Raw genomic sequence first — 14,651 nt, forward strand, 5'->3', positions numbered from 1 at the left:
TAGCGAACTCACATCCCTCTCTCTCTAGTGAACTCACATCCCTCTCTCTCTAGTGAACTCCCGTCCCTCTCTCTCTAGTGAACTCACATCCCTCTCTCTCTAGTGAACTCACATCCCTTCCCCTCTCTCTCTAGTGAACTCACAGCCCGACAATCTCCTCAGCGCCTCTCCCAAACACGATCTCTCCGGCCTTCGCCCCTCTACCCTCCAGGATCTCCCCTCCCAGCCCTACCTGGCCCAGAGGTCCCCAGTGGGGGTCAACGGCACCGACGCACCCCCCAAAACCCCTGGAACCACCCCCACCCCACAAAGCTACAACCGATATGTCCCTAAGCCTTACACCTCCTCGGCCCGGCCCTTCGAGAGGAAGTTTGAGAGCCCCAAGTTCAACCACAACCTCCTCCCCAACGACCTCCTGATCAGTAGCAGCAACCCCAAACCCAGTGTGGTCAACAACAACAGCAGGACCAAGCCGCCGCTGTCTCCTCAGGCCCTGGACCACGACAGTGGACTGGACACGTTCACACGCACCATGGACAACAGGGGGCCCAAGTACCAGCAGCACAACAACTTAGTCAACAATGCTGTTCCCAAGGCCATACCTGTCAGGTAAGGATATGGAGGGGCTCAAACCCTGGTCAGGTGACTTGTTAACGGTTATCCCAAGAGTTCCGAACCTCTTGACAAGGTGTTTGTTTGGCAAGGTTGTTCCAATATGGTCATTTAGCAGGTTCCTCATTGTTATGCCTCTAGCCACAGCCTCCCGACACCCACAAACGGTACATACAGTACTCATTAAATCACTGGAACATCCGCACTATCATACAGGCACTGGCCATATTTACTGTTGTACTAAATCATGGTTCTGAGTTCTGACCATGTCGTGACCTCTGTGACTGTTACTCTGGTTCTGTGGTGGATGACTCCTTTAGCTCCGCCTACAGCTCTGCCTTTAGCTCCGCCTCTCTTCCCCATACATCAAAACACTCATTACCTGTCTTCCATATACCAAAACACTCATTACCTGTCTTCCATTTACCAAAACACTCATTACCTGTCTTCCATACACCAAAACACTCATTACCTGTCTTCCATACACCAAAACACTCATTACCTGTCTTCCATACACCAAAACACTCATTACCTGTCTTCCATACACCAAAACACTCATTACCTGTCTTGAACGTCATATACAAGCAATGGCAATAATTATACATCTGAGGAAGCATGTTTATGACCTTGTAGGGTTATGTAGAGGCCTGGTTATGTAGCAGGTTTATGTAGGTACCTGGTTATGTAGGGGCCTGGTTATGTAGGGACCTGGTTATGTAGGGGCCTGGTTACGTAGCAGGTTTATGTAGGGGCCTGGTTATGTAGGGACCTGGTTATGTAGCAGGTTTATGTAGGGGCCTGGTTATGTCGGGATCTGGTTATGTAGCAGGGTTATGTAGGGGCCTAGTTATGTAGCAGGGTTATGTAGAAGCCTGGTTATGTAGAAGCCTGGTTATGTAGGGGCCTGGTTATGTAGGGAGCTGGTTATGTAGGGAGCTGGTTATGTAGCAGGGTTATGTTGTGGCCTGGTTATGTAGCAGGGTTATGTGGGGACCTGGTTATGTAGAGGCCTGGTTATGTAGGGGCCTGGTTATGAGGGGCCTGGTTATGTAGGGGCCTGGTTATGTAGAGGCCTGGTTATGTAGGGACCTGGTTATGTAGAGGCCTGGTTACGTAGCAGGTTTATGTAGGGGCCTGGTTATGTAGGGACCTGGTTATGTAGGGACCTGGTTATGAAGGGAGCTGGTTATGTAGCAGGGTTATGTTGTGGCCTAGTTATGTAGCAGGGTTATGTAGGGACCTGGTTATGTAGGGACCTGGTTATGTAGAGGCCTTGTTATGTAGGGGCCTGGTTATGTAGTAGGGTTATCTTGTGGCCTGGTTATGTAGCAGGGTTATGTAGGGAGCTGGTTATGTAGGGGCCTGGTTATGTAGCAGGGTTATGTCGCAGGGTTATGTAGGGAGCTGGTTATGTAGGGAGCTGGTTATGTAGCAGGGTTATGTTGTGGCCTGGTTATGTAGCAGGGTTATGTAGGGACCTGGTTATAGGGTTATGTGGGGCCTGGTTATATAGGGGCCTGGTTATGTAGGGGTTATGTAGCAGGGTTATGTAGGGGCCTGGTTATGCAGGGACCTGGTTATGCAGGGGCCTGGTTATGTAGGGGCCTGGTTATGTAGCAGGGTTATGTAGAGGCCTGGTTATGTAGCAGGGTTATGTAGGGATCTGGTTATGTAGCAGAGTTATGTAGGGATCTGGTTATGTAGCAGGGTTATGTAGGGATCTGGTTATGTAGCAGGGTTATGTAGGGATCTGGTTATGTAGGGACCTGGTTATGTAGCAGAGTTATGTAGGGACCTGGTTATGTAGCAGGGTTATGTAGGGGCCTGGTTATGTAGCAGAGTTATGTAGGGACCTGGTTATGTAGCAGGGTTATGTAGCAGGTTTATGTAGGGGCCTGGTTATGTAGCAGGGTTATGTTGTGGCCTGGTTATGTAGCAGGGTTATGTAGGGGCCTGGTTATGTAAGGACCTGGTTATGTAGCAGGGTTATGTTGTGGCCTGGTTATGTAGGGACCTGGTTATGTAGCAGGGTTATGTAGGGATCTGGTTATGTAGGGACCTGGTTATGTAGAAGCCTGGTTATGTAGGGGCCTGGTTATGTAGCAGGGTTATGTAGCAGGGTTATGTAGGGACCTGGTTATGTAGCAGGGTTATGTAGGGACCTGGTTATGTAGCAGGGTTATGTAGGGATCTGGTTATGTAGGGACCTGGTTATGTAGAAGCCTGGTTATGTAGGGGCCTGGTTATGTAGCAGGGTTATGTAGGGGCCTGGTTATGTAGCAGGGTTATGTTGGGACCTGGTTATGTAGCAGGGTTATGTAGGGACCTGGTTATGTAGCAGGTTTATGTAGGGGCCTGGTTATGTAGCAGAGTTATGTAGGGACCTGGTTATGTAGAAGGGTTATGTAGCAGGTTTATGTAGGGGCCTGGTTATGTAGCAGGGTTATGTAGGGGCCTGGTTATGTAGCAGGGTTATCTTGTGGCCTGGTTATGTAGCAGGGTTATGTAGGGGCCTAGTTATGTAGCAGGGTTATCTTGTGGCCTGGTTATGTAGCAGGGTTATCTTGTGGCCTGGTTATGTAGCAGGGTTATGTAGCAGGGTTATGTAGGGGCCTAGTTATGTAGCAGGGTTATCTTGTGGCTTGGTTATGTAGCAGGGTTATGTTGTGGCCTGGTTATGTAGCAGGGTCATGTTGTGGCCTGGTTATGTAGCGGCCTGGTTATGTAGCAGGGTTATGTTGTGGCCTGGTTATGTAGCAGGGTTATGTTGTGGCCTGGTTATGTAGCAGGGTTATGTAGGGGCCTGGTTATGTAGCAGGGTCATGTTGTGGCCTGGTTATGTAGCAGGGTTATGTAGGGGCCTGGTTATGTAGCAGGGTTATGTAGGGGCCTGGTTATGTAGCAGGGTTATGTTGTGGCCTGGTTATGTAGCAGGGTTATGTAGGGGCCTGGTTATGTAGCAGGGTTATGTTGTGGCCTGGTTATGTAGCAGGGTTATGTTGTGGCCTGGTTATGTAGCAGGGTTATGTAGGGGCCTGGTTATGTAGCGGCCTGGTTATGTAGCAGGGTTATGTTGTGGCCTGGTTATGTAGCAGGGTTATGTAGGGGCCTGGTTATGTAGCAGGGTTATGTAGGGGCCTGGTTATGTATGTTCTATACGGTATATAGATAGTAACTACCTCTCTCTACCCCAGTGTTCTATACAGTATAGATAGTAACTAACTCTCTACCCCAGTGTTCTATACAGTATAGATAGTAACTACCTCTCTACCCCAGTGTTCTATACAGTATAGATAGTAACTACCTCTCTCTACCCCAGTGTTCTATACAGTATAGATAGTAACTACCTCTCTCTACCCCAGTGTTCTATACAGTATAGATAGTAACTACCTCTCTCTACCCCAGTGTTCTATACAGTATAGATAGTAACTACCTCTCTCTACCCCAGTGTTCTATACAGTATAGATAGTAACTACCTCTCTCTACCCCAGTGTTCTATACAGTATAGATAGTAACTACCTCTCTACCCCAGTGTTCTATACAGTATAGATAGTAACTACCTCTCTCTACCCCAGTGTTCTATACAGTATAGATAGTAACTAACTCTCTACCCCAGTGTTCTATACAGTATAGATAGTAACTAACTCTCTACCCCAGTGTTCTATACAGTATAGATAGTAACTACCTCTACCCCAGTGTTCTATACAGTATAGATAGTAACTAACTCTACCCCAGTGTTTTATACAGTATAGATAGTAACTAACTCTACCCCAGTGTTCTATACAGTATAGATAGTAACTACCTCTCTCTACCCCAGTGTTCTATACAGTATAGATAGTAACTACCTCTCTCTACCCCAGTGTTCTATACAGTATAGATAATAACTAACAGTCACAACTCTCTCTCCTCTCGACCCCAGTGTTCTGGAAGATGATGAGGAGGATGAAGGTCACACAGTGGTGGCCACGGCCCGGGGGATCTTCAACTGTAACGGCGGGGTGCTGAGCTCCATCGAGACGGGAGTCAGCATCATCATCCCCCAGGGAGCCATCCCCGACAGCATAGAACAGGAGATCTATTTCAAGGTCTGTCGGGACAACAGCATCCTGCCCCCCCTGGACAAGGAGAAAGGTATGTGTCTAGTGTTTTCTTCATCACTATGCCCGCTGGATAGTACATCTTACTCTTGTTGCTCTAGCAGAAGTGCTGCCAACTCAGGACCCTGGAGACAAGGGTTCGATCCCCTTGGTCCATCTCGATCTTCCATCCCTTTCAACTGTCTTCCCCCTTTTCTCAAGATCTGTCTATCTTAAATATGAAAGGAGAGCAGAATTCCATTCTTCTAAAGACAAAATAGAAAAATATATAATTCTTGCCTCTGTCTATTCCATCCAGGAGAGACCCTGCTCAGCCCTCTGGTGATGTGTGGGCCTCATGGTCTTCAGTTCCTGAAGCCGGTGGAACTGCGTCTACCTCACTGTGCGTCTATGACCCCAGATGGTTGGTCTTTTGCTCTAAAATCCTCCGACTCCTCGTCGGGTACGCTGTCCTCTATCTGTCCTTTTGGGGGTTGAGTCGGGGCTTCAAATGGCTTGTGTGATTGGTTGGGGGTTGGGTCGGGGTTTTGGGTGGCCTGTGTGATTGGTTGGTGTTGTGATTGAGGAGGGGTCACCATAGAGTTGGATAAGAGTACATTTGATAAGGGGCGGGCTGTGATTCCAACTCTATGGGTGTCGCTGGGGAGCGAATTTCCAGTCAGGTAAATGGAAATTCCAAGTCAATAATTTAAATATTTTTTTCTTAATGATTTCTCAATAAACCCGAGAATGAGAAGCTCTTTAATTCCAATGATTTTAAAAACTATTGAAATGGATTTGACCCCAACCCTGCAAAAGAGAGATCTGGCTTGTTCATCGTTTTTATCACTCATCTACTGGTTTCCATTTTCTAGTCACAACATTGGATTTTGTAACAATCTGAACATTTGTATCACCTCATTAGTTATTTCCCACAGTAGTTACAATGTGAGGATTATGAAAATAGCCTGTGTTGTTGTTGCACCGAACATACACTACCATTCAGAAGTTTGGGGTCACTTAGAAATGTCCTGGTTTTCCATGAAATTAGTTGCAAAATGAATCAGAAATATAGTCAAAACATTGACAAGGTTATAAATAATGATTTTTAAATGAAATAATAATTGTGTCCTTCAAACTTTTTTTTCGTCAAAGAATCCTCCATTTGCAGAAATTACAGCCTTGCAGACCTTTGACATTCTAGTTGTCAATTTGTTGAGGTAATCTGAAGAGATTTCACCCCATGCTTCCTGAAGCACCTCCCACAAGTTGGATTGTCTTGATGGGCACTTCTTACGTACCATACGGTCAAGCTGCTCCCACAACAGCTCAATAGGGTTGAGATCTGGTGACTGTGCTGGCCACTCCATTATAGACAGAATAGCAGCTGACTGCTTCTTCCCTAAATAGTTATTGCATAGTGTCGTGGAGAATCGTTTCAGAAATATAATACTCTAACAAGAACTTGTGAATTAAATATAGACTTTAATACAAAGTAGCAAAACTGAGCCCCTCCATGGAAGGACCCCATCACTAAGGTAACAGAGCTGGGCCCCTCCATGGAAGGACCCCATCACTAAGGTAACAGAGCTGGGCCCCTCCATGGAAGGACCCTATCACTAACGTAACAGAGCTGAGCCCCTCCATGGAAGGACCCTATCCAAACATAACAGGGCCAAGCCCCTCCATGGAAGGACCCTATCCAAACATAACAGGGCCAAGCCCCTCCATGGAAGGACCCTATCCAAACATAACAGAGCTGAGCCCCTCCATGGAAGGACCCTATCCAAACATAACAGGGCCAAGCCCCTCCATGGAAGGACCCTATCCAAACATAACAGGGCCAAGCCCCTCCATGGAAGGACCCTATCCAAACATAACAGGGCCAAGCCCCTCCATGGAAGGACCCTATCCAAACATAACAGGGCCAAGCCCCTCCATGGAAGGACCCTATCCAAACGTAACAGAGCTGAGCCCCTCCATGGAAGGACCCTATCCAAACATAACAGAGCTGAGCCCCTCCATGGAAGGACCCTATCCAAACGTAACAGAGCTGAGCCCCTCCATGGAAGGACCCTATCCAAACGTAACAGAGCTGAGCCCCTCCATGGAAGGACCCTATCCAAACATAACAGAGCTGAGCCCCTCCATGGAAGGACCCTATCCAAACATAACAGAGCTGAGCCCCTCCATGGAAGGACCCTATCCAAACATAACAGAGCCAAGCCCCTCCATGGAAAGAGACTTAACTTCTCACATTACAGAGTCCTGCCTCTATAGGATTCTGTCTTTGCATAACGTATAGAGTCCCCCCCCCCCTCTATATGAAAATAGCTTCCCTTGACCTTTCTCCATTATTTTATTTTCATCTCAGAGCTTGCTTGTTCACGCCCACTAACACTCGTATCTGCTTCTGGTTAGGTTATAATGATGGTAGAACTCCTTTCACATTCTAAAAATAATGCATTCATTGCATGCTTATGTTTCACGTGTTAGTCATCAGTTATCTTGCTTCCATCCTGCTGACCAATAGTACGTCCAGCTGTCATAAATGTACGTATGGCCTGTTCCCTTTCAGAAATAGAGTATAGCCTGGGTGTCATCTTCTCTTAATGTGTATGTCCTTAATGTCCTTGCTTCTTCAGCCTGGCAACTAGACCTATTTATATTTAATGCTTAGCTCTCCTTAACGCTTAGCTCCCACAATAGTTTGGAGCTGTGCTTTGGGTCATTGTCCTGTTGTAGGAGGAAATTGGCTCCAATTAAGCGCCATCCACAGGGTATGGCATGGCGTTGGAAAATGGAGTGATAGCCTTCCTTCATCAAGATCCATTTTACCCTGAACAAATCTCCCACTTTACCACCACCAAAGCACCCCCAGACCATCACATTGCCTCCACCATGCTTGACAGATGGCATCAAGCACTCCTCCAGCATCTTTTCATTTTTTCTGCATCTCATGAATGTCCTTCTTTGTGATCCAAACTCTTCAAACTTAGATTTCTCTGTCCATAACACTTCTTTCCAATCTTCCTCTGTCCAGTGTCTGTTATTTTGCCCATCTTAATCTTTTCTTTTTATTGGCTACTCTGAGATATGACTTTTTCTTTGCAACTCTGCCTAGAAGACCAGCATCCCGCAGTGGCCTCTTCACTGTTGACGTTGAGACTGGTATTTTGCACATACTACTTAATGAAGCTGCCAGTTGAGGACTTGAGGCGTCTGTTTCTCAAACTAGACACTCAAATGTTCTTGTTCAGTTGTGCACCGGGGCCTCCCACTCCTCTTTCTATTCTGGTTAGGGCCAGTTTGTGCTGTTCTGTGAATGGAGTAGTACACAGCGTGGTAAGAGATCTTCAGTTTTTTGGCAATTTCTCGCATGGAAGCCTTCATTTCTCAGAGCAAGAATAGACTAACGAGTTTCAGAAGAAAGTTATTTGTTTTTGGCCATTTTGAGCCTGTAATCGAACCTACATATCCTGATGCTCCAGATTCTCAACTAGTCTAAAGAAGGCCAGTTTTATTGCTTCTTTGTTAGCACAGCTGAAAACTGTTATGCTGATTAATTGCAAAAGGGTTTTCTAATGATCAATTAGCTAACGCAACGTGCCATTGGAACACAGGAGTGATGGTTGCTGATAATGGGCCTCTGTACGCCTATGTCGATATTCTATTTTTTTTTTTTTTATCTACCGTTTCCAGCTACAATAGTCATTTACAACATTAACCATGTCTACACTGTGCTTCTGATTCATTTCATGTTATTTTAATGGCAAAAAAACTGCACGTACATTCCTCACACACAATATACATGATGATTTTTTTGTGTCAGTTCTCGTCAGCGTATGCTGTTATTTACGGCCTTAAACAAATGGAAAGAACAGCACAATAAGACAGACAACCAACCAACCCGACCGACTGACCATTAACTGTGTTCCTGTTTCTCTAATTCCTTCAGGTGACTCCAAGACATGGCAGAACAAGTCTCTCCCAGGAGACCCCAACTACCTGGTGGGAGCCAACTGTGTGTCTGTGCTCATTGACCATTTCTGAACATAAGAGGGAGACAGCTGGCCTGTTACTGAATGTGTTAGATCAGGGGGCAGCCACAGACTGAAACGTTGCCCTCCTCTCCTGCTGCTGTCCTCCTCCCAGGCAGCAGGGGGCAGCACTGCTTGACTTGAAGCACGAACTTGATTCTTGAACATTGATGCATCGTTTACTGCGCCCCCCCCAAAAAAAAAAAACCTCTGCAAGCCCATTGAAGTGGGAGGAGTCTCAACGCAGCATCCTATCCCAGTGCTGTGCCCCCCTTTTTTGGTGCTTTAACTAAAGGCTTGCAAAAAATAAAAACTTTTAAAAACTCAAATATAATATATTTAAAAAATTGAGCTGTTGTTGGAATGCATGAACAGACTGACTGAAGAATAATCTCATTTTGAAATTCTTTGCCTTTGTTTTTTTTTGTTTTTAAACCAAGTCTGAGCAAATTGCAAGAAAAATAACATTTTGGAAAAAAATTCTAGATATGGAGAATTCTTGAAAAAAAAAAATTATTTGAATAATTGCAACGAAAATTTTCCAATTTAATGTATGCACTCACAAACAGAAAAGTCAATATATGCAAAAAAAAACTTCTTTGTTTGTGAGGTTGTCTGTGGTCATGCGTTTCTCTCTTGAAGGATAGCTAAGGACTTGCAGATGATCTCATCTCAACAAGGGTTGTGAAGGAAGATTGGAGATGAAGTAATGTAGGCATCGTTTCTGGAAGTATAATACTGAAGACTGAAGGTAAAGTATTGGCATTGGATGTTTGGTTGGTCAAATGGACTTTCTCTCTCCATGTTTAGAAGAAGTGAATCTTTTGTAGTTATGTTTTACCGTAGATAAATGTAACTGACTTGATTTGATAAACTCCTGCAGCGGTCTACATCTCTATGCATGTGCTATGACTCAGGTCCAGAAGCCTGCTTACTACTAAGTTCAAACACATTAAAAGTCCCATCTTACACTGCAAGCAGTGCTGCCTTATCTGCATAGTAACTTTTTTTTTTTCAGTATAAAGACTTACTTAAAAACAGATTTTTAAGTTGTAGTGATTGATCAATTATGGAAGTTTTAAAAAAAAAAAAGCACTTCTCTGCATTTTCAACGCATTATATCAGTGAACTTGGATTTTAGCATACAATAATATTTGAGGCTGATGAAGCAGTAAATGCTTTCTTTTCCTGCTATGCATATTGAAGTTTGAGAAAATACTACAAACAAAAACATGTTTAAATTGTGGCTGTACATAATGCTAGCAAATGGCCTTGGTTCGCTGTAAATGAACTTTTCTACATTTGTTATTTTGTAAAAAAAAAGTTTTTTTTATTTTTATGTTTCTTAAAAAAAAAAAAGAGCGAAAGTGATGATTTAATTGGTTGTGTTTGTATTCTGGTTATACATGCCTACCGTGAGCCTTGGAACTGACCTACAGTAAGCAGTAATAAAATCCAACTTTTCTACCATCATACATACCCCCACACAACACTACTACTTAAAAGGAATTTCTAACAATCAGAAATAAAAAATAAAAAAATTCTTATTTACAAAAAAAAAAAAGAGAAAAAGTGCTTGGTTTAAATAATTTTAAAAGATCTGTACTTGAGGGGACCTGCTTTAAGGAGTGGTCCCGTCCTCTATTTGTGATGCTGGAAGCTCCATTCTATTGAAATGTATTTTTGTACTAATAGACTATTTATTATGGCACATCCGTATTATTTAATTTTGATATGATGATATAACACACTAGTTTTCTTTTTCCTGTTTGGCTGACATCATTTATTTTAGTTTTATTTACGTTAAATGTTTTGTTCTTTACAACACATTTCTAAGTATAACACTGTATTAATACATAAAATAAATCATATAAAATAAAATCATTTTTAAAAGTAGTGCTTGGTTTGAGACTTCAATCGTGAGAAGACAGTACATTGAGTAGGATGCTTAAAATACACACTGATCTGACTGTAGGTGTGTCTCGCTTAACAGATTTAGTGTGTAGATTTTTTTTCAGTTTGCTAATCTTTGGATGCAAATGCATGTCTAGAGATCCATTTACAGTAATAAGATATTTCAAACATCGACAATTCATGGTACAATTCCTTTTCGGTCTCCACAAGCCTTTTACTCGTGGCTTCAAGTGTCTCATATGGTGAATGAATGGTGTACAAAGGTGACAGGTTGTCTGGTGTCTTCTCACTGATCAATGTTCTCATCAGGGTCCAAAAAGGGGATAAACTAAAATACTGAGCAAAAAATAAATAAACGTAACATGTAAAAAAAAAACTGTTGGTCCTATGTTTTTCATGAGCTGAAATAAACAATTATTCCAGAAAATGTTTCATATGCACTAAGAGTTTATTTCTCTCAAATTTAGTGCGCAAATTTGTTTACATCCCTGTTAGTGAGCTTTTTGCCTTTTGCTAAAAATAATCCAGCCACCTGACAGGTGTGGCATTTCAAGAAGCTGATTAAACATGATTATTACACAAATGCACCTTGTGCTGGGGACAATAAGGCCACTCTAAAATGTGCATTTTAGTCACACAACAATGCCAAAGGTCTCACGTTTTGAAGGAGTGTGCAATTGGGATGATGACTGCAGGAATGTCTACCAGAGCATGTAATGTTCATTTCTCTACCATAAGCCGCCTCCAATGTCATTTTAGGGAATTTGGCAGTACGTCCAACCTGCCTCACAACCGCAGACCACCTGTATGGCATTGTGTGGGTGAGCGGTTTGCTGATGTCAACGTTGTGAACAGAGTGCCCCATGGTGGAGGTGGGGTTATGGTACGGACAGGCATAAGCTACAGACAACTGACACAATTGCATTTTATCAATACACAAAAATACCATGACGAAATCCTGAGGCCCAATGTGAGGTATCTGTATTCCCAGTCATGTGACATACATAGATTAGGACCGAATCAATTTATTTCAGTAAAACTGTAACCTAAAGCGGCTACAGCCTCAGTGTTCACAGTAAACGCACACTGGAAGTTGCACAATGTTCAAATTTGCGCTCAGCAGACCTGAAATGGCAGATAATTTTTTTTGAGGGAACATTGATTACAGTTCATATGAGGAAATAAGTCAATTGAAATAAACTGATTAGGTCCTAATCTATGTATGTCACATGACTGGGAATACAGATGCCTCACAATGGGCCTCAGGATTTCGTCATGGTATTTTTGTGCATTGATAAAATGCAATTGTGTCAGTTGTCTGTAGCTTATGCCTGTCCGTACCATAACCCCACCTCCACCATGGGGCACTCTGTTCACAACGTTGACATCAGCAAACCGCTCACCCACACAATGCCATACAGGTGGTCTACCAGAGGCCTACTTTGATCATAATGTAGGCCTACCTTCAAAAACAATGGAGAAAATGCATCCCATAACATTTTAACATGGAAATAGCTGTTCTATCATTCAGCCTACAGAAGCAGCCAATGTGTGGTGTTCAATGTAGGCCTACATTTCATGAGACTTCTGAAAAAACAATCAAGTCTTGACATTAACCTGTTTATCCACTTGTCCTTCAGACAAGCAGGTGACTTAAAATGTGTTTGTAAGAAATCACATAAAATAAAATGCATTATTTTTCCAATACAATTATTAGACAAATTATGCTACTCTGCCTATTGGCTAATTAGCTTATTCAAGGTCAAAGGCACTGCATCTCATTGCAAGAGGGGTCACTGCAGTCCCTGGTTTGATTCCAGGCTGCATCACATCCAGCCGTCCGGGTTTGGCTGGGGTAGACCGTCATTGTAAATGAGAATTTGTTCTTAACTGAATTGCCTAGTTAAATGTAAAAAATTAAAGCCTGTCTCAAAATACAACACTTCTCTTTTAAGACAAAAAAAAGGGTATACACCTGACTCGCTTTTCAAAGATGTCTAGAAATGTACACGTTTTGTGCTCTTGTAGGAAGCAATCACTCCACTATTGCGGACTACAAATGATCTACAACTGGGCTAATAACTCACTTACTGGCAAAGGATATGAACACGTGGCTTCATGCAGCTCTCTCCCTTCCATCTCCTAACAAGCTGTGAACGGCACAGATCCATATATGGCAAGGGTATTTGCATATAGGCCTACCGCAGCTCTGATTGGTTATGCCGCATCCGTCTGTGTAAAGTACAGGCGGAGTCTTGCGCAATAGAACCCTACAACAAAATCTCTTGCCTTTGTTTCGGGTATGTGGCGTTGAAAGTGGCTAATTCGATCACAATTGCCACGGTAAAGGGAAACGTTGATTAGCGTTGACAGGGAAAATTCTAGAAAGTCTAGTACAATCTCGTGCTTCTCTCCATGGGCTGATATTTGTTCTGCGTCACGCACAGTTTAGAGGGAACATTGAATAACTCAGTAAAATCTCTGAAATTGTTGCATGTTGAATGAACGGACTTGTTGCAAAGGTGGCATCCTAAAACGGTGTCACGTTTAAAGTCACTGAGCTTTTTAGTAAGGCCATTCTACGTCTATGAAGATTGCATGGCTCTGTGCTCGATTTTATACACTTGTCAGCAACGGGTGTGACTGAAATGGCCAAACCACAAATTTCATGGGGTATATAAATTTATTTATACAAATTTCATGGGGTGTCCACATACTTTTGACCATGCCGTGTGTGTGTGTATGTATACATACATACACACACGGCATGGTCAAAAGTATGTGGACACCCCATGAAATTTGTGGTTTGGCCATTTATATATATATATATATATGCCACTACTTTGGTCTAGCCTGAGTACCAGTCGGTTTGTGTTATCATACCGACTCCAACGTCACTCATTGTCATGTAAAATTTGTTTTAAATTAAAAACTAAAAAACAAAGTTTGTCTTGACAATGACCGCTTCGGAGTTGACGAGCTCAAACTCCCGAATGGCGCAGTGGTCAGCACAAGAGGTGTCACTACAGTCCCAATCACTTCTGGCCGTGATTGGGAGTCCCATAGGGCGACGCACAATTTGCCCAGCGTCGTCCAGGTTTGGCTGGGGTAGGCCGTCATTGTAAATAACCATTTGTTCTTAACCGACTTGCCTAATTAAATTAAAAAATGTTTTCATCTAGGACCAGATTTACTGTGGCCTGCCTTCAAACCAATCTCATATCCCACTACTTTATGGCTGTTGTAGTGACATACATGCACTGTATCAAAACACTAGTCTGCAACCTATTTTTTTTTATTTTACCTTTATTTAACTAGGCAAGTCAGTTAAGAACCAATTCTTATTTTCAATGACGGCCTAGGAACAGTGGGTTAACTGCCTGTTCAGGGACAGAACGACAGATTTGTACCTTGTCAGCTCGGGGATTTGAACTTGCAACCTTCCGGTTACTAGTCCAACGCTCTAACCACTAGGCTACCCTGCCGCCCCTATTAAAGCACAGAACTACAGTATTGACGACACAGCACTTAGATTAAGGCCTCTATTCAATCTGGATCGCTGAAGAGTTACAGATTGTGCAATATTCACTTAAAGGTCATTCGAGATTGCGCCGATTTATGGAGCGTTTACCATGAATGCAGTCTCTGCTAACACAGTGTCATGATGTTGGCCTGGGGGTAGGTTTATGACAGTCATAAATACCTCTTCCCCCCTTTTTCCTCTCTCTACCCTACTGATGTTATATTTGCTAACACCTTGGTAAACATAGAGATTCTGGGAACATCAGTAGGTGGGGGGAAATGAACTATATTCTGGTAATCCGACCAGTTGAACATATGCGGTGGTACTTAATGAATATGATGTCAGTTCGGTTGTCATCTGAGACACTCAACAGTGGAAAGTCTACACATCAGAGTTATCGGATTCACATGGAATTGTTGTTCAATTTAAATGTTTGAATATGAAATTATTCATGATGGGATGAAATGTGAGAATTGGGTTTTTATA

General features: G+C 43.1%; 1 protein-coding gene across 6 annotated transcripts in view; it reads left to right on the forward strand.

Moving 5' to 3' along the window:
- tjp1b (tight junction protein 1b) overlaps positions 1-10,624 on the forward strand; it is a 177,515-nt gene extending 166,891 nt beyond the window's left edge. For 4 of the 6 annotated variants that reach the window (XM_042324201.1, XM_042324260.1, XM_042324220.1 and 1 more), the window contains 4 exons: positions 135-609; positions 4,532-4,743; positions 5,008-5,151; positions 8,647-10,624. In XM_042324201.1, coding sequence (XP_042180135.1) covers positions 135-609; positions 4,532-4,743; positions 5,008-5,151; positions 8,647-8,741 — 926 coding nt within the window. In that variant the 3' untranslated portion in view covers positions 8,742-10,624. The remainder of the gene's footprint in view (positions 1-134; positions 610-4,531; positions 4,744-5,007; positions 5,152-8,646) is intronic. The other 2 variants (XM_042324296.1, XM_042324324.1) reach the window with 2 other exon arrangements.
- Positions 10,625-14,651: the final 4,027 nt, after the last annotated feature.

The sequence above is a fragment of the Oncorhynchus tshawytscha genome, linkage group LG01, assembly GCF_018296145.1.
Source record: "Oncorhynchus tshawytscha isolate Ot180627B linkage group LG01, Otsh_v2.0, whole genome shotgun sequence".
Classification (NCBI taxonomy): Eukaryota; Metazoa; Chordata; class Actinopteri; order Salmoniformes; family Salmonidae; genus Oncorhynchus; species Oncorhynchus tshawytscha.